This window comes from Vidua macroura, chromosome 5 (genome assembly GCF_024509145.1).
Source record: "Vidua macroura isolate BioBank_ID:100142 chromosome 5, ASM2450914v1, whole genome shotgun sequence".
NCBI lineage: Eukaryota > Metazoa > Chordata > Aves > Passeriformes > Viduidae > Vidua > Vidua macroura.
In genome coordinates, this window is record NC_071575.1 from 12,025,457 (window position 1) to 12,044,328 (window position 18,872).

The 18,872-nt window shown below is 34.1% G+C and overlaps 1 protein-coding gene across 2 annotated transcripts in view; it reads left to right on the forward strand.

The window, feature by feature from the left end:
- TMTC3 (transmembrane O-mannosyltransferase targeting cadherins 3) overlaps positions 1–16,763 on the forward strand; it is a 29,740-nt gene extending 12,977 nt beyond the window's left edge. For both annotated transcript variants that reach the window (XM_053977579.1, XM_053977578.1), the window contains exons 5-15: positions 734–833; positions 1,527–1,642; positions 3,270–3,442; positions 4,339–4,591; positions 7,354–7,502; positions 9,333–9,453; positions 10,063–10,174; positions 10,886–10,989; positions 11,901–12,070; positions 12,859–13,085; positions 14,588–16,763. In XM_053977579.1, the coding sequence (XP_053833554.1) occupies positions 734–833; positions 1,527–1,642; positions 3,270–3,442; positions 4,339–4,591; positions 7,354–7,502; positions 9,333–9,453; positions 10,063–10,174; positions 10,886–10,989; positions 11,901–12,070; positions 12,859–13,085; positions 14,588–15,399 (2,337 nt within the window). In that variant the 3' untranslated portion in view covers positions 15,400–16,763. The remainder of the gene's footprint in view (positions 1–733; positions 834–1,526; positions 1,643–3,269; positions 3,443–4,338; positions 4,592–7,353; positions 7,503–9,332; positions 9,454–10,062; positions 10,175–10,885; positions 10,990–11,900; positions 12,071–12,858; positions 13,086–14,587) is intronic.
- Positions 16,764–18,872: the final 2,109 nt, after the last annotated feature.

Below are 18,872 nucleotides of genomic sequence, written 5' to 3' on the forward strand. Positions count from 1 at the left end.
AAGAATGGTAGTCCTAGAAGGTACTGTAGGCAACACAGTGGCTGCTGCAATAACCATGAGCATAATGACCTGTCTTCCATGTCCGATTGTTAGTTTCACTTTAGCGTTTTTTGAAAACAGTTCTTGAAATGGGAATGAATCTGTATTTCTTTGGGGATTCTGAAACAATCCTCTGCCACATGTGTTTTAACGCTTCTCTGAATTTCATAAAATCCACTCCTCTCTGTCTCATCAAGGGAGGAGAGGTTGCCATTGAACACTGAGGCAGAAATGTTGTTGAGTACCTCAGCCTTCTCCTTGTTACCAGTTTTTTTCAGGTTTTTTTTCTTGTTATTCTTTATGTCCCTTGCCACGTTTAGTTCCAGCTTTGCCTTGGCCTTCCACACCCCATCTCTGTACAACTGAGCTTTGTCCCAGGTTATTCTTCCCAGGTTACCGGTCCTTGTTTCTGCTGCCTGGGCATTTGCTTCTTTCAGTTTAGTTTGACCAACAGTTCTCTACTCGGCAGTGTTGACCTCTTGCTTTCCTTACCCAATTTCTTGCTCCAGGGGATTGGTAACTCCTGTGCTCTATAGAATACTTCCTTAGAGATCTGATATATTTATATAATAATAAATATCTAATAACATTTAAATAGCATACCTAGATTCCTAATAAAAGCTCAGCAAATACTATCTAAAAATATAATAATAAATACTGAATAATAATTTTTTTTTCTTCTTTTATTTTTCAGGTAACTGGAGTTGTGGGCAGAGCAGAGCTTTTATCATCTATTTTTTTCCTAGCTGCTTTTTTGTCATACACAAAGTCTAAAGGGCCAGATAATACCATAGGTAATTGATTGACAAATAGAGATATGATTTAATTTATCGCTGATAAAATCATTCTTAAAACCATAATAGAGGTGAACTGTTTATTCAGGAAGTGTGGTCCAAGACTCCTTCAGAGCCAAGATACCCATGTAATACTACTTTCCATTATAAATTGCATTTTTCCCCAAGACTTAGGCACATCTTTAATTAGTTTTGTGACACCTACCCTAGGAGATGCTCACACTGACTTTTATTATTGCAATTTAAGTGGAAGTGTGCTGAGGTGCCTCAGATGGTCAGTCACAAGTATATTCCAAAGTTTCAGTGCAGATAAAGGAGGCTTCCATCTTTGCCAGAGTCAGATTGACATAGGGAGAAATCATTATTCCCTATAAAATGTTCCATTTGAGGAAGTGCTCTGGTGATTTAGGAAATACTGAGATACTTTGTTTAACTTATTATAAATTAGTCTTTTACCCTTAATTTATTTCTTTCAATTTAAGAGAGGCAATTTAAAAATTGGTGCATGTGTATTATTTTCTGTAGAGTAAAAGTGGTCATCTTTCATAAGACATTACATATACTAAAGAACATTACAGAACATGGCATATTCAGAGTGAGAAGCCAAAGCCTTCACTTTTTAAAGTAATTTACTTTATTAAATGTGGTTTTTGTAAGATGGAACATTTTCAATAATGTCTTCTTTACTTGCAGTGTGGACTCCAATTGCAGTGACTGTATTTCTAGTAGCTGTTGCAACACTGTGTAAAGAACAAGGAATAACAGTGGTGGGGATATGCTGTGTGTATGAAGTCTTTATTGCTCAAGGGGTAAGCTGTTGAAAAATAAAGTGGATTTCTGTTACGAGACATTAAGTACTTTGAAGCGTCATATTTTGGCACCAATCTTTCTCATTTAAGGTTAACTCAATCGTTCTATTACATTTTTCAGATTTTTTTGAGTCATTTCATGTTTGACAGTTAGGGAATCAAGTAACTTCTGAGTTGTCCTTTATGTGCCATGCAGAGATGTTAGCAAATATACTCAGTAAAGACTTAACAGGTCTTAATGGAAGCCTATGGTTTTAGCTGACTGAGATTTGCAAATGCTAGCATGTAACAGTCTTGATTAAAGTTTGAGGTGCATAAAGATGGAGGATTATTTGTTTTTAATCCCTGTAGTAAAAATAGAGAACATATTATATACAAATTCGTTTCATAATTTTCTGTTGAGTAGCCAAATGTTTTAGAGTAGTCCTATTTGAATAAGCAATATTCTTAAGAAATTTGTTGTTTTAAGAAGACAGTTATCTGATATATTTCATTTTAAGTGTTGATAAGCCTTTAAATTAATAGTAACTTTTCCATAAAGAAACAAGATTTTCCTGCAATTAAATAATTCTAGACTTTTTAATAACCAAAATAAATTTAAAATTAAAATGTAGTAATTAAAAATGTAGCATTCCATTTTTTAAGAAAATGTGGTTATTATTCCTTTATTGCTTGCAGGAAAATTTTGCAAAAAAATAAAATAAAAGCCAAAAGATTGTCTATCCTGGGGACACATAATCAAGGCTGAAATACCAAAATCATATAGATGTCTTTGTAACTATTGCCTTTGCAGGTCTACTGAATTAAAATACAGTTTTCTAGCTGGATTTTTAAGAAAATCACCAGTACGTGACTGGTTTTCAGCCCACTCTTCCTTCCTTTTAGTAACTTTTGATCTTATCTTCAATTTCACTGAAGTTTAAAAAGATTGTGTAAGTCAGTTGAATAGGAAAGAGAAAATGTAAACTGAGGCTTCTTCTGAAAGCACAGGTGTCACATGAACCAGTCCTCAAAAACATTTCAGTTTCTGTAGTTTAGCCGGCCGGTATATGTAAAGTGATAAATCATCACTAGCAGAAGTCATGAAGACAAAAGGAAAGAGGTACACTAGAAGAAAATAGCTTATGTAATGGGAAACTGCAAGATTATGATGTTCATGAGGCAAGGAGTGATGACTTACTGCAGTAGAGGCATAAAATAGAAAGCCAGGGCTAATCAGGAAGTGAATAGTATTTCTATCATTCATAAGGAATTTTGTTCATAGAGCAAGTTTTCAGAGGGGCTGAGGATTCTGAAAATAGTAATTTTTCTTCTTGAGAATTCCTTTAATGGTTTTAATTCATTTGTTCAAGCCTCTGAAGATGGTACAATTTTTTGATCCGTAGCACAAAATAGCTACGGGTGTACAGGTTCAGCTGTGATAGTGTTAGCAAGAATCCTTGACTAGTTTATTAGAATGGAGACCTTATTTTGGGGACTTGTCGTGAAGGCACTAAGAAGCTGAATTAATTAACTGTTGGGTGCAGACGTTTACAGAAAACCAAGGAAAAAAGTATTAGGTAGCTCATATTTATCTAAGGAACTAATGAGTACCCTGTCTGATTATAAACCATTTTTTAATTTACAGTACACCTTGCCAGCATTATTGGACACAGCTGTACAGATTCTTCGAGGGAAGGGCAGTATTCCTTTCTCTATGCTCCAAACACTGTTGAAGCTCATAGTCCTAATGTTCAGTACACTCCTGCTTGTAGTTGTCAGAGTCCAGGTTATCCAGTCTCAGCTTCCAGTGTTTACAAGGTAATAGTAAAGTGTTTCTTATTTACAGTTGTTTATAAATAAGATGTGACTTAATGAAGTTGGAATGAAATGGTCAAAAATATATGAACATAAGTGTTATTCAACTATTTTAATATTATTATTAACAATACTGCATTTTATTATTGCAATAACAACATTGCATATTATTATGTACAATATTGCATTTTTTGTTGAGAAGAAAATTTTTGAGAAGAAATTGCTAAATGATATACTTCAACAGTTGTTGAATAAAATGTCCAAAATATTGAGGTATCTGAGCAGGCAGCCATTTTAAAAAGTTTACAGTTGATAGTTCATCTTAGTAATTCAGAAATTAAATGTCTTATTGCTTAAGTATTTTTTATTGTCACTTTATTTGAACCTTGTCTAAATTCTCCAAACATCTTAAATTTTTCCTCTCCTACATACAGGATATATTTTACATTTTAGGTATGTACTAAGTGGAAAACATGGTTGTCTTCAGATAGACTACTTGAAGACGTATATGAATGACATTAGAACTGAAAAACTAATTTATCTTAAGTTTGAGCAATGTAGAAATACAAGAATCTAAAACTGTCCCTGAAAAAATGAGACAAACTATTAAAAACATGAACAAGCACCATTGAATTCAACTTGAAGTACAAATCATTCTGTTTCTTCAAACTTATGTTGATTATATCCCAAAACAGTTTCATAAACATGAAGGAGGTTCTGTCCCTCTCTTCAATGAATCACTGTGCATGGTTTCACACCTGACAAATGCAGGAAGATTAGGATATTTTACATGTCTGTAATTAGTAGTTCTAACTATGACTCTAAAGTTTGCCACAAAGTGAATCAAGATCATATCTTTCTTCATTAAAAGCTCCTTTTTCTCCTTTCTTTTGCTTTAGGTTTGATAACCCAGCTGCTGTTAGTCCATCCCCAGCAAGACAGCTGACTTTCAACTACCTCCTCCCCGTAAATGCTTGGCTTCTTCTCAATCCCTCAGAATTATGCTGTGACTGGACAATGGGAACTATTCCTCTTGTGGAGTCTTTGTTAGATATTAGAAATATTGCCACCCTTACCTTCTTTTGCTTTCTGGGATCTTTGATGGTCTTCAGTCTCCGATACCCTGGAGATTCCTCCAAGACAGTGTTGATGGTATGAATGATGCACTGCTTTTGTCCTTTTGTTAAAAGTGGCTCAGGTTGTATGGTCACACGTGTAATCTGCTGTGACCCAGAGATATTATGTGCCTCTCCTTTTAGGCTGGAATGAACACATAAGAGGAAAATTGTCTGGCATGAAAACTGCTAAATTGGAATTAAGTATGTGATTCTGTTAGAGGTGAGAATAAATATGCCCCTTGTTATGTATTTGTAAACTGTATTGCAGCCTTTCTCAGAAATTCAGAGCTCAACTGGCACATGGGGGCTTTCAATAGAATTTAAATGTGTTTCAAGGACCAGAATGCATTTTAATCCTGCAAGCTGTCTACTTTATTTAAATGTCAGTAGTCGTGATGTGTATTTAGCAAGAGATTTTATTTTCTTTCTTATAGGTGTAAAAGAAAGGACATATTTTTGCATTTAGGAATAAGGTTTCTACTTTCGTTATTGTTGTTTTGTTTTTCTTCTGTAAGTTGTTTTCATGTTATGAAAAACTGATTTTGTCAAGCTGTAAGATGAGTTTCTGTGTCTGTTCACTATTATATATGATCTTAAAACTGAGATGGATTAACAGAAAAGAATATTTTGGAAGCAATGGGAAGGATCAAAGGAGCTGGTATTTTTTGAAAAAAAGATAGTCATCAATTATTGATTCCATTGCAAATTTTTACAAGGTGAATGATAACCTGATACTGTACTCTTTATTAGTTCAGTGGTGAAGTTATGTGTATAACAAACCTGCATGTATTTATCTTAGTCTCCTTCAGAAATAATGCATTTTCTAGTATGTTAATCAGTGAACAAAAGTTTCAGATGGGTGGAAATATTTATGCATAACCTAAGATTTAATTAGTTCTTTGCTAAGCAGCTGACAAATTTTGATGCACTTCTAAAAGATCTAACATTATAGTTCTGACTCACATGTTTTTTCTTGTCTTGTCACTGGAGAGAGGCAATATACTTCCCTAGCAGACCAGTGAAAATGATATCTAGTATTGCTGATGAAATTTCTTGTCCTGAATTTGGAAATGGTGTATGAAGAGAAGAAATTATTGATACCATAAATGTGCAAGGTGACATGCTTAGCAAATAAGCTTCACAGGACTTCAAATATGCAGAGTAGTTGCATTTTGCTCCTTCTATAAGCTGAGGCGCAAGTTTTTCTCCACTGCACTGTTAGGAGGAAAAATGTGTGTGGAGTGTGGTTCACTTTTTTTGTAGGACAGCTCCTGAATTTTAAGGCTGTTTATTTCCCTGCATTTCTGTTTATTACCTACCTGGTGATATTCACAAGAGGAAAGGGTTAATGTTTTTGTTAGCATATGTTGACATAAGTCAGTTTTTGTTTGAGGGTGGTATTTTTACATGTGTTTTTATTATTCCAAGTGCCTTTTATAGGAAGGATTTTCTGAGATCATTCACTCCAGCATGCAAGCCTCAATGTCACCGGACGTAGTATAGTCCTGGTTTAATGCAAGTTGTTTTCCTTTAATCTATACCTATATTGTGTATATAACTTTCAACAGTATGCTGATTTTCTTCAGCATTGAAGTGCCTGGAAGCTAATTTCATAGGAAATGGGAATGCAATATTTTATATTAAATATTGTTATGTGCTACAAAATGAAACAATACAATAGGCCAAAGCCTATTGCTGCATTCCAGTGAGTCATTAATATCCCCAAGTAATCAATGTATTCTGTATGGTGTGAGGCTCAGTTGTGGTTTTGTTTTCATGGAGCTTAATGAAATGCTGTGGATCAGTAGCTGAGCTGTGTCAATGATCCATTTGCATATTCTTGAAATATCCTTGAAATACAAGATAAAATCTTACTTAAAGTTTTAAATCAGTGTTGTATTTCTATATATGTACTCCTGGGTTGATTTTCACACTGGATTATTTAACTGTTTTAGCATGGAAGAGGCAGTTAATGTCATGCTTAACTCTAGATACCCAGTTGTACTGAAAGTTTCTAGAAAATCCCTCTTTTTTCAAAGAAAAATTCCATTTCTGCAGGTTTGTTTTTGTGAGTTTTTTTCTGTAACTTGGAGGCCAGATATTTTGAAATAATTATTCATGTCTTTTCTGGAACCAGAGATTGGAAATCTGCTACTTAACAGTCATCCTGGACTTAAAGCTACTGGTCATGTCCATTTTCTTTGCCTCTTAATAAACTACAATTTTTGATAAGAAGTCAGTCCCCAACCTAAGAACTACAATTGTGCAGTTCTTAAGTTCATTGTAATTTCAGATACTTTGGGGTGCTCTTAGCACTTTGTCCAAAAACTGATGTTTATTTGGCAACTGATTCTGATTTTGTTATTCACATTTCTTACAGAAACACAAAACAGACTCTATTGTACTGCAAAAATAGCTGCTTTATGCCTCAAATAGGCGGAAACAAATTTTTAGTTGTCAGATAATGTCCAAAGTTCTTATGCTGTCTTGTTTCTGTATCTGGAACTCTTACTAAAACATTGTTTTGAATTTAATCTGTTAATCCTATTTATTTGTCCTCTTTTTGTAGTATAGTAAAGCAAATCGACTTCCAAGCCCTTAAGTAAGGAATAGAATAATTTGCAGGTTACTACTTGCCATATTCAGAGTGATCTCAATGTGAAACAGATCTGAATATTAAAAACAAAAAAACCCTGAATATCTACAATTTATGTCTGTAATTTTAATTTATTTCTTGGGTACAGTTTGTCACGGCCAATTTCTTGATTACTAATGTTATTTGTATTTCCTTTCTAGGCTCTCTGCTTAATAGTGCTACCATTCATTCCTGCATCAAACCTCTTTTTTCCTGTTGGATTCGTAGTAGCAGAGCGAGTGTTATATGTTCCTAGCATGGGATTCTGCATTTTAGTAGCACATGGATGGAAGAAATTATCAAATAAAAGGTAAATAAATTCATACTGATAAAAGCCCTAATGGGAAAGCTTGCATAGCCATATATGGTTATCTTCTATGAAAATAATAGATGAATATAAATCAAAACTGGTTTAACTTTATTCAAAGTTGATTACTGACTGAAGTTTGTACAATGCATGTGAGTCAGCCAATTAAAGTTGCTGAAAATATAATCAGTAAAAGATTAAATTTTCAGAAAGAGCATACTAGGAATGGATATTAGAGCCATTCAGTATTTGTTAAGCAAAACAATTCTTTGGTTAACAATTTCTCCTTTAAAATTCTCTCTAAAAGCATGTTTTGCACACACTTTTGTGTTTTCTGATATCTTCTGCATTGATTTGGACATACCTCCCACTGATGTGGATGCTTAGCCCAGTGGTATCCTAATGCCAGTTCAGACAAATGGAAAGGCAGCAATTTGCAGTCTATGTTGGCTACTATTGTTAGAGATGAGGCCTTGCAGTAAAATTTACACTAACTGGTGCTGCTGAAGCTGACAGCACTGGATAATGAGAAATTAGTGATATATTGTGGGAGTGTGGATTTCTCACAAATCCCACTATGAGGCAGTAAAAATAGAAGTGATGTGAAAGAAAGCATGGAACCAGGAGAGGATAGCTGGGGAGAAAAATTAGGCAACTAGTGTCATTTACTACAAAAATATTGGAAACCAATTCTCTAAAATGAGAAAGAAAAGGTTCCTTGCTTTAGGAATATATGGAAAGAAGAAAACTTTCTTGTCAGCCTGATGGGTTTACAGATTACTGTATATGCCAGTTCTTATTGATCACTTTTGGTAGTGTTTTAGAATTACTGTCCTAATTTTACAGTTCCACTTTTTTAGTATTTTTAAAACCAAACATGGTAGACAAAATATGCATTTTGTATCTCTTAGAAGTGGATGGGGAAAGAACCTTGCAGTTTTTAGTAAACCCTTGTGAAGTAGGTAGCAGAGTGAACAACTGTTCCATAAATCAAATGTGAGAAATAGCAGTTACGGGTGAACACCTGTATGTCCACTCAAGAATAAGATTTTATTTTAAAACAAATTGTATTCATAATTGTGGAAAGGCTATTGAATGTTGATCTTTTTCATAATTGAATTAGAATCCAGAAACCAAATGATCAGCGTGTTAATGTGTATGTTTTATATCTGTCATGTTTAAATTCCAGAAAAATAAACTGCACAAAATGAAGATTATTCCTGACAAACTTGTCACAGAGAGTGACCCTAGCTTGCTGCTTTAAAAATAAAATTGCTAGAAAGACACTAAACCTTTCTCCTACTTAGATATTACAGTAGCACTAGGATTACATTTGCTTATGGAAGATTGAGTAGTCTCCACAGACCTCTCCATTAAAGTGTGTTCTGCAGTGTGGGAAAGATTGGCAATATGTGCAGTAAAGAATATGTGTGGAAGTGTCTGATGTGAAACAAAAGTATGAAATGATTTTTTAGGGATTTTTTTCATTCTTTAACATTTTGTATAGTGTTTTGGAGAACCTCACTTTTTGGCATGATATTTATTGTCCTTATTACAGATAAGTTTTAAGACACATATAATTTCTGTAAACATTCTACACAAATTCTATTGTGTTGTGCGAATTGGGCTTGTTCTTAAGGGACTTGCATGGGCATAATAACAAAAGCAGGTAAAATTAAATTGAAATTGAACATTATTTCCTTTCAAACTCTGCAGTGTGCTAATCACAAATGTGGTCCTTTGTTTGCCTTTTAGCATATGAGATACTTATTCCAATAAAAATTAGAATTGTTGGTGTGCTTACAACAAGTCTTTGTTTGTTTTATTTAATAGTGTGCTAAGAAAAATTTCTTGGGTTTGTTTGGCGGCGGTGCTATTCACTCATGCCTTAAAAACACTGCACAGAAACTGGGATTGGGAGTCGGAGTACACTTTGTTTATGTCTGCTTTAAAGGTACTGTATTCTGTTTGGAAAGGATAATGGGAAGTTCTTGTTGCTTTTCTTAAGAAGCTGCAGTGGAATGTGCTAAAAACGGACAAAAATTGTTTGTTTCAGCACATTAATTTCTATATTGAAAGTATTGGCATCTAATTAGTTGATTTTGGGAATGCTTTAAAAACAGTGTGATGCACACATAGAAATTCATATGCAGAAAATAGATGATAATTTTTCTTGTGTCAAAGCAGTTGGATTTATTCTCTTGTCTGGATAAAAGCCAGATATGTTTCAGTGCAAAAATCTACAAAAAAGTTTGAGGCATAGAATTATTTCTCCTAATTCCATATGGCATGATAAGGCAGTTAGCAATATATACCATAAGAGTTAAAATAAATTTTAAGATGTTTAGTATTTCTAGGAGCAAATAACTAAAATAAATTGATGTTGCACAGCAAGATCAATGTAATCATTCTGTATGTAGTGTTCTGTTATCCTTTGCATATAGAAGCTTGATGAATTCTGTCATTTGCAGTACATTTTTATGTCTTGATATTGTTAAGAGAAACTCAATTGTTAAGTAATTTCAACTTAAAATCTTATGCTTTGGTATCTTTTTCTTTTTAGGTAAATAAGAACAATGCAAAACTATGGAACAATGTGGGGCATGCATTAGAAAATGAAAAAAATTTTGAAAGAGCACTGCAGTTTTTCATACAGGCCACACAAGTGCAACCAGGTAAAGCTTTGGTTAGTTGCCATCTCTTCACTCCTGATATTTCAGTATATTTAGCTTAACAACTGCTCAATGGACTGTTTGCTTCAACTGGACATCAAACAAAGTCATATAGTAAGTTAATTATCTGGGGTTTTTGGAAATAAACTAAAAAAGTCCTCCATAAAATGTTTCTATCTCTAAAAAGCTGCAAATACTTTGAAAACTATTCTTTGCATGACATTCTTCATGTATTAACTTAGATTGTGATTTCTTATGGAGTATAAATATTGCTTTATTTTTTAATTCAAAACTAAAGATGTAAGAAAATTTTTAAAAATCTAGATAATATTAAAATGCACATTTAATCCATTTTACATATTGTTGCAAAAGAAGTACTGGTAGTACTGGATAATCTTTACTTTAAGAAGATTAATAAATAACCTTCAATTTACATGCCTCTATTATAGCAAGAAATTAGTTACAGGGAAGTATGATAGGGCCTTAAACTTTTTACAGTTTCCCACATAATTTTATAATCCCTCTTTAACCAGTTCCTGGTTAAATTATTAGCTTTATAATTAAGAGGAAAAATTATAGAATTACTTTCTTCTTTTGGTGATGGACATGTTTCATCAGAGAACCTGTACTTCATGCTACCTAAATGCAGAAGTGTTTAATTTCTTGATACTCAGTGCATGGAAATATATTAAATTTCATTCTTTTCTTATTAAGATGATATTGGTGCCCACATGAATGTAGGAAGAACTTACAAGAACCTAAACAAAACAAAAGAAGCTGAAGAATCATATATGATTGCTAAATCATTGATGCCACAGGTAATTAGGAGCTTTATCTACCACTGCAGCACGGAACCTCTATTCGTGATACAATTTTTGTTTTTTCCTGTTGCTTTGTGTCATGGTATACTTTACCAGTGTTCTTTTAAAAGCTGTCTATGAAAAAAATAGGCTATATACTCATGGCTGTTAAAAAATGCTAAATTGGAACTCTGCTACAACTGTTTTAATTTACTTTTTATACTGCTGTATTATGTTTCAAGGGTTTTTTTGTTGTTTTTTTTTCCTGAAATTAAGGTTATAAAAGAAAGCAGCAGCCAAAACCTACAGTTTCTAGTCACAATTGGTTTATTTTCACTTACAGCTAATACATTGATGGTGACTGAGTTTCTGAGCCCTTCAGAAAAGGCTTAAATACAGCATTGGAGGTTGGAGAAGGTAGCCACAGCAGCAACAAAAAAAATTTGCCTGAACGTGCTTTTATAAATATGTGTTTTGATACCTTTTCTAGTTGTTAAATTATATTTATACCTACGAAATTTTACTTATTCTAGCTTATTTACACTTTCCTTAGGCTGGAGGGTCATAAAAAGGAATTAAAATGTCAGTTTCGGCTTCAGGAAATATTTTTGTCTGACTTGGGAAAGTTTTGCAAGGTCTGTTTGGTTTCAAATGGCTATCTACATGAACCAAATTAAGTAGTAGCAGAGCTTAAATATTGTAAAAGTTTTTTATTCTTTATTTCTATGAAAACCACAGATCATATTCTATTTATTTTTCAGTATGATTTTTCTGGAAAAGAATTACTGCTCTTTGTCAATATCAAGAGCTTACACAATAATGTCCAGTAGTACTCTAAAACAAATGTGGAAGAGTGAAAAGAAGTTCTATTCTGATCACCTTTCGTATTTTTGCTCATCTGTGTTTGGTGTATATATTGTCTTTGACAGATTATTCCAGGGAAAAAGTATGCAGCAAGAGTTGCTCCTAACCATCTAAATGTTTATATCAATCTTGCAAACTTAATTCGAGCGAATGAATCTCGCCTCGAAGAAGCGGATCAGTTATATCGACAAGCAATTAGTATGAGGCCAGATTTCAAGCAGGCTTACATCAGCAGGTATATTTTCTAATTTTAGAGATACAAAAAAGTTTGTTCAAAAATATGTATTTGTAGTACTATGAACCGTATTTAGTTTGTACAGTTCAATTAGCTGCTGAAATTGCTTCATTTCCAAGTGAGAAGATGAAGATTTGGGACAATAATCAATTACTCATTACAAGTCCTGTTCTTTTAAATTCCTGCTTCAAATGGCATATTTCCATGTAGGTTCTGTATTCAAACATTGTATAGAAAGACACTTCCATTAGATTTCTTTATGAATCTCTAATTTCTAACCTCATAGTTTAGTTTTGATCTAAAAAGCCTTTGGTTAGTGTGAATCATGGAGCTTTCTTTATACTTTTTTGTTAAAGATGGTCCAGAAAATGCAAGTCTAACTATTTAGTTGACATTACTGCATTTTAGTTAAGAGTAATGTGGATGTGGGTATTGAGGCTTCTGTCCACTACTCTGTTGTGATTCCCACTGGGACTTAGGGATGTTCAAAGATGCCTGATCTATGCTTTGCAGTGTAATTATAGAGCCAAATCAGGCGCCATTGATCACTTCCTTTTTTGTTCTTGTCCTGCTTATGCATTTGTTGTATACAGGTTTTTGACAACTGAAAGCTTTAGGAATAGAATGTGGAAAGGAAGGTGGAAAGGAAAAGTGGATGTTGTATTGTTTTGTGCTTAAAACTAAATAAAAAAATCACTGTTATCTAACATCTACTGTCTGTAGGAAGACAAACTTTAAAAAAAAACCTGTCAATTTTCATATGGGTAATGAGTATGGTTCTTCAACAGGGGAGAATTACTTTTAAAAATGAACAAACCTCTGAAAGCTAAGGAAGCTTACCTTAGAGCTCTAGAACTAGACAGAACCAATGCAGACCTGTGGTACAACTTGGCAATTGTTTACATTGAACTGAAAGATCCAACAGAAGCCTTGAATAATTTCAACCGAGCTCTAGAACTCAACCCAACACATAAACTGGCGTTATTCAACTCAGCACTGCTAATGCAGGAATCTGGTAGGTTAATTGTCCCTTCTATGCATATTGCATGTTTGCATTTATAGGATCCATACTATTTAATTTTTTTTTAACTCTTTTGTTTTTGGAAAGGAGAAGTACATAGCATTATCAAAAAAGAAATTCTTTATTATAGCTTTGTAATTTGTAGTGTATGGAATTTGTGCAAAGTGTATGTACACCTTAGCTGATCAGCATCTTTTATACAAGTGCTATTTTACAATATATCTTACACATATAAAGAATAGTGTTACTCAAACATCTTCAAAATAATGCCTGTGTAATCTTTAAAGATAGTACTTAGTAAAATATGTTTAATATGTGGTTCACATTTATAGTAATTGATTTAATTATTGACTCAGAAATCTAGCTTACGTCTCTGGGCTTGAATCCAGCTCAAGAAATACGGATGTTTTCATATGTTTTTCTGTGATACTGCTAATTAGGATGAATTTGGATGGATGGATGGATTTTCATGCATTTGTTTTTTCATATGTATAGCTGTGTGGATAAGGGTGGGCCCTTAGTGAATTAAGGCTGTTGCAAAGAGTATTTGGCAGGTGAGCTGCTAAGATTTGTTTCCCTTTTGTTGAGATGGTAAACTGCCCCTAAGATAAACCAGAGTTGATTGAAGCTGAAGACACTTGATAATTTCCATCTCTTCTCACATTGTAAATTAGGTAGTTCAAGACATGCCTTGTTCCTTATCTGTAGAAGTACAAGCAGCTTCAAACAAGCAGAAGTATTAACTGTTTAGTACTCACTTATTCATATTAGAAGGTGCAGTATTGTTTCAGGGGGTGAAAGAGGGCAGATGAACGCAGCTCCCCTATCCTTCAATAAGTCTATGTCTGGAATTTATTACTAAAACATGTTCACTGTATTATTCAGTAAAATAGCACAGACCACAAGTGTGTCTAGCTAATCCTGGTATTGTCAGATAAAATTGTTTTACTAAATCTTTTTTAAACTTTCATGCAAATTAAAATATAGGGGTTACAGGTTTTATTGTTTTGGTATTAGAAGATATCTTAGCCTGGCTACATTAGAAGTCTTCCTATGTGCTCTCTGTCTAAACTCTTTAAATCTGTCTTTACTAAAATGAGATCTTCCATTCAAAGTTTGCCTCTGTAGGAGCTGGTTTGTCAGAACTGATGTCTGCTCTGCATTCCATTTGCTCAACTGTTCATGAAAACAATTTCTCTTAAGCTTGTAGAGACACCTCTTGTATCTGTTATACCAAACCTAACTATCATTCAACAGCTAATAGAATAATGATGCTGACTTTGGCTAGAAGTCAACTGTATATAGTTTCATTCTATAAAGAAGGTAGATAATATTTGGTTTTGCTGTTACACAGCTATGATGAAAAGTAGCATTTTAAACCCTTTCCCTTTCACAGTTGCATTTTAATTTGTATAAAGATTACAATTTTTCAAAAATACTTCAAATAAATGTTTCAGGAAATATCTTGAGAATTAAATGCATTTTCTGTTACTTAGGTGATGCTCGACTTAGACCTGAAGCTAAACAAAGACTGCTACATTATGTGAAAGAAGAACCGCAGGATTCAAATGGATACTTCAATTTGGGTATGCTAGCAATGGATGACAAAAAAGACACAGAAGCAGAGGCATGGATGAAGAAAGCCATAAGGTTACAACCAAACTTCCGAAGTGCTTTGTTCAATTTGGCCCTGCTTTATTCTCAGACAGGAAAAGAATTGATGGCTTTGCCTGTCTTGGAAGACCTACTGAGATACTACCCTGATCATACCAAAGGTCTGATTTTGAAAGGAGATATCCTTATGAACCAAAAGAAGGATATTGTTGGAGCAAAAATGTGTTTTGAAAAAATTTTGGAACTGGATCCCAACAATGTACAAGGAAAACATAATCTTTGTGTGGTTTATTTTGAAGAAAAAGATTTAATAAAGGCGGAAAAATGTCTGGTTGAAACACTAGCACTGGCACCTCATGAAGAGTATATTCAGCGTCATCTAAACATAGTTAGAAGTAAAATTGCATCACTTGGTGCTATGGAACAGTCATCACTTCCATCAGATGGGACTGCAGCTACAGAAACAAAAAAAAATTCATTTCAGAATTTGAAAGAAGCAAAAAGTGAAAAGAGAACCACCCAATCAACAGCTGATAATAAAGAGCACTCAAAAAATAAGAAACCAACAGAGAAAAGCAGTGTGGACAAAGAGACTCCCAAAAAATCTACAAAAGAAATCAAAGACATTGAGAAAAAGAGAGTTGCTGCACTGAAAAGACTAGAAGAAATTGAACGTATATTAAATGGTGAATAGTCTTTACCATGTCACAAAAGAATAAGGGGAAAATACTATTTTTAATTATTGTTTAATTTGTGAGCCAACTGGAAAGTGTTCTCAGTGCTTTGAAAATAGAAATAATGTTGACTGCATATCACTTATCAAGCAGCATAAGGCATTACAATGTTCTATGTGAGAAAACCACAACTTTTAAATATGATGGAGGGATGGGTGGGAATTGAAGGATAAAGGGTTGAGAAAAATCTTCAATGCAGAATCCTTAATAATGAGAAAATAGCGCTCATAAAAGTCATTGGTAGTCAGGGATATTAAGTAATGCTACTTTCAAAGATTCAGTGGAAGAATTGAATGGTGAATTAGTGGGATAAGCCAGGCACTCCTTCTTTCCCCTAACAAATCTGTTTGTATTCTCATTATCTACATTTCAGTTTAAACATCAGCTGAAATTTTTCTAGACCTCTGCTGTGCAAGAAAAACAGTTTTTCTTTGCATTGTTTCCAGAACTTAAGGAAGTCATCAAAATGCCACTGGATGTAGTATAGGAGGATGCAACAACACACTAAAATTTTCAGTTGCATTCTAAATATGGAATGATATATTAATTATTAGATGTTCTTTATTTACAATGCTAATGGTTCGTACTCTTTTACCTGGTAAGAAGTCTTATGGTGCTCTTAAAATCTTTAGACTATTTTTTTATTTTAAAGGAAATGTGTGGGGTTTCTTCAACTGTCAATCTGATTGTTTTTAAAAATTATATTATAAAGGGTGGTTTCTTCCCCAGTTCATTGAATGCTGATAAATGCACTTTGGTACAGTAACCAGTATGCTATGCAGTAGTCCATTTTGCTGACTTTGTATCAATGGCTGTGGATTGACTCCTTGGTGTAGTAAATTCTTCCTTGTTTATAGCAATCTGGTTTTACTATTTCTGTCATTGCAACACTATTTCTATTCTCTTGACTTTTTGCAACACTAATATAAACAATGTTTGTTCAAGGCAGTGCGATAATAATTAAACCACTGAATTTAGTCATGTTTAACACAAGACAATGTAGGTAGTGTCCTTTCAAACACTAAGTTCTGTTGTTTTGATACTTTGTCTTGGGTGTGTGGTTTTTATTAAATATTTATTTTGTCTACTAAAATATTCCCATTTACACTTTTTCACTAGTGCATCATTTTAATTTCTTACACTAAATGAAAATCTTTGCAATTTCAGTATTGCTTTTGTCCTTACGCAATGCATATATTTTTGTTTAAATATACTACCGATTACCTAAACCTGACGTTTCCCTTAATTCTCAGAAAGAAAAGAAGTTTAAGAGCTGAGTTCACTCGTAATTTTCACTGATCATTAAATCTAACTCTTACTTTCATGTTTTGTCTTATTTCATGATGTAGACGTATTCCTTAACAATTCTGCTGTTCAAACTTAATCCTTTCCGTACCTGCTCAACTTTCTGCCTCAGGCAGTAATCCAGCTGTAAGATGTAATAATTATTTCTGTGGGAGAGATCTTAAATAGGTAAAGGGCTTCCCTGCACAGACCTTTTATTTATTACATATCATTGTTCATGTTAGCACAACAATTGCTTGCATGGTAATAACTGGGGCGGTGGGGCTGGGGGGGGAGTATGTTTTAAAAAACATTATTTACAAGCAGCTGACAGGATGGTATGCAGCTGTTCATCAGACAAAAGAGTATTTAAGTGATGCTTTTAAAGAAGTGCTCACAGGAATCTGTTGACCACACCTTGAAAATCACTTGTCTGTGAATAACTCAGATACTTGCACCTAAAATAGCGAGTATGTTGACTTTTATAGAAACTTCAACTTGCATATTAAGTCTTCCTCCAAATCTTTGTTTTACAAAAGGATTAGCCATTGTTCGGGCCAAGATGAAGGAACATTCATTTGAAAATGGCAGGAACTACATCGTATGAAAAGGTATTCTGATAGAGAAGGTTAGGATTCTCCTCTCTTCTATATCAAGACCTCCTATTATTGCCATTGCCACACCATTTTTATATGATGTGTAAAGTGAAGAGGGGAGTCAAGACACAGTCTCAATCTCTGCATCTGAGCCTCTGTTATGTCTCATCTTGACCATCCAAGTAGCTCCTTAGGTACTAGCAAGAAGTGTTAGATTTATTGATGCTAAGAAGTGCCATCAGGTAATCATCAGACGGATGTAAACTGAATGTCAGTGGATGTTTTTCAGTCTGTTCTCAAGTTCTATTCCCCCTTTGCCTCTCTCAAAGAAATGTTAGTAGAAGCAAGTATTTTGACTAACAAGTTGTATTTATCCTGTTAGGATGGGTCAGCCATTTAAAAATTAGGCTTTCACAAGAAAAATGGTTCAGTAAATGGAAGTGACATAGCTTGTGAAAAGCTATCAAAATAGCATTTACACATAGGAAAACTATCAAAAAGAGAGTAATTTTGGCTTTTTCTGCTTGCAGGTAGAACAGAATAATCGACAGATATTTTTTCCCCTTCCAGTTCAACCTATGTTTTCTCTTCCTGCCATCATGTGCAAAACACCATAAATATCATCCCTTTTCAGAATTCCCTGATTTCACTGAAAATGCAAGAAGTAGGAATTTCTAAGAGTGGGACAGGCATACTAAAATAATTTGTATATCTCCATTCATACAATGCAATTACTGTGGTTGCTGAAAAAAATTGAATGGATGTCTTATATCATCTTTGCATCCATATGCAAAATTTTTCCCACTTACACATACAGCTGCTGAGTAAGCATTTTAAGTGTTACACATATTTGTGCATGTGATTTGAGTACAGATGCATGCATTTGTCAGATTATTTTTTTGATCTTTTGCAGGTGAGTATATGCATAGATAGATCATAAGCATATGGATTAATTGGATATGAACGTATATAGTTGGGACACTCGGATACCTAGAGGTTTTGCAGATGCAGAAGAGCATCAAAAAAGTACTTTTGTTACACAACAACTTTTTCCTTCACTTCTCTGAATTCCTCCCACGTCAAATTATGACAGCCTTGTAGCTCCCATGCCTTCTTCAGGGGTGTGGACCTTTGAGCTAAGAATGCAGGCATCTGTGCCTTCCTGAAGTTTCTTATGGAACGAGTCAGTGAAGATCAAAACAATTCTGGGAAGTTTTCAGCCCATCCCAGTCTTTTGCAAACTTTGCATTGCACAAAAGCTCCAGGAAAGTTCCTTGTTTGGGTGAATGTACATGGCTAGGCTTTTCCTTGCAAGTTCTATAATTCACTTCTGCCTGGCACAATGTCTGGAACTGCAGCAGAACCTGCTGTTCCAGGAAAGTCCTGCTTCACCTGCTGCTATGTAACCAAAACTATGCTTGGACTTTGAGCCTAGGAATCCTGCTTTGCTTAGACAGAAACCTTGAGAACAGAAAGGCTGTAAGACACCTTCCATCCTTTGCCTCAATTCCTTTCAATACAAAAATACAACATTCTGTGCAGTGTTTCAACTA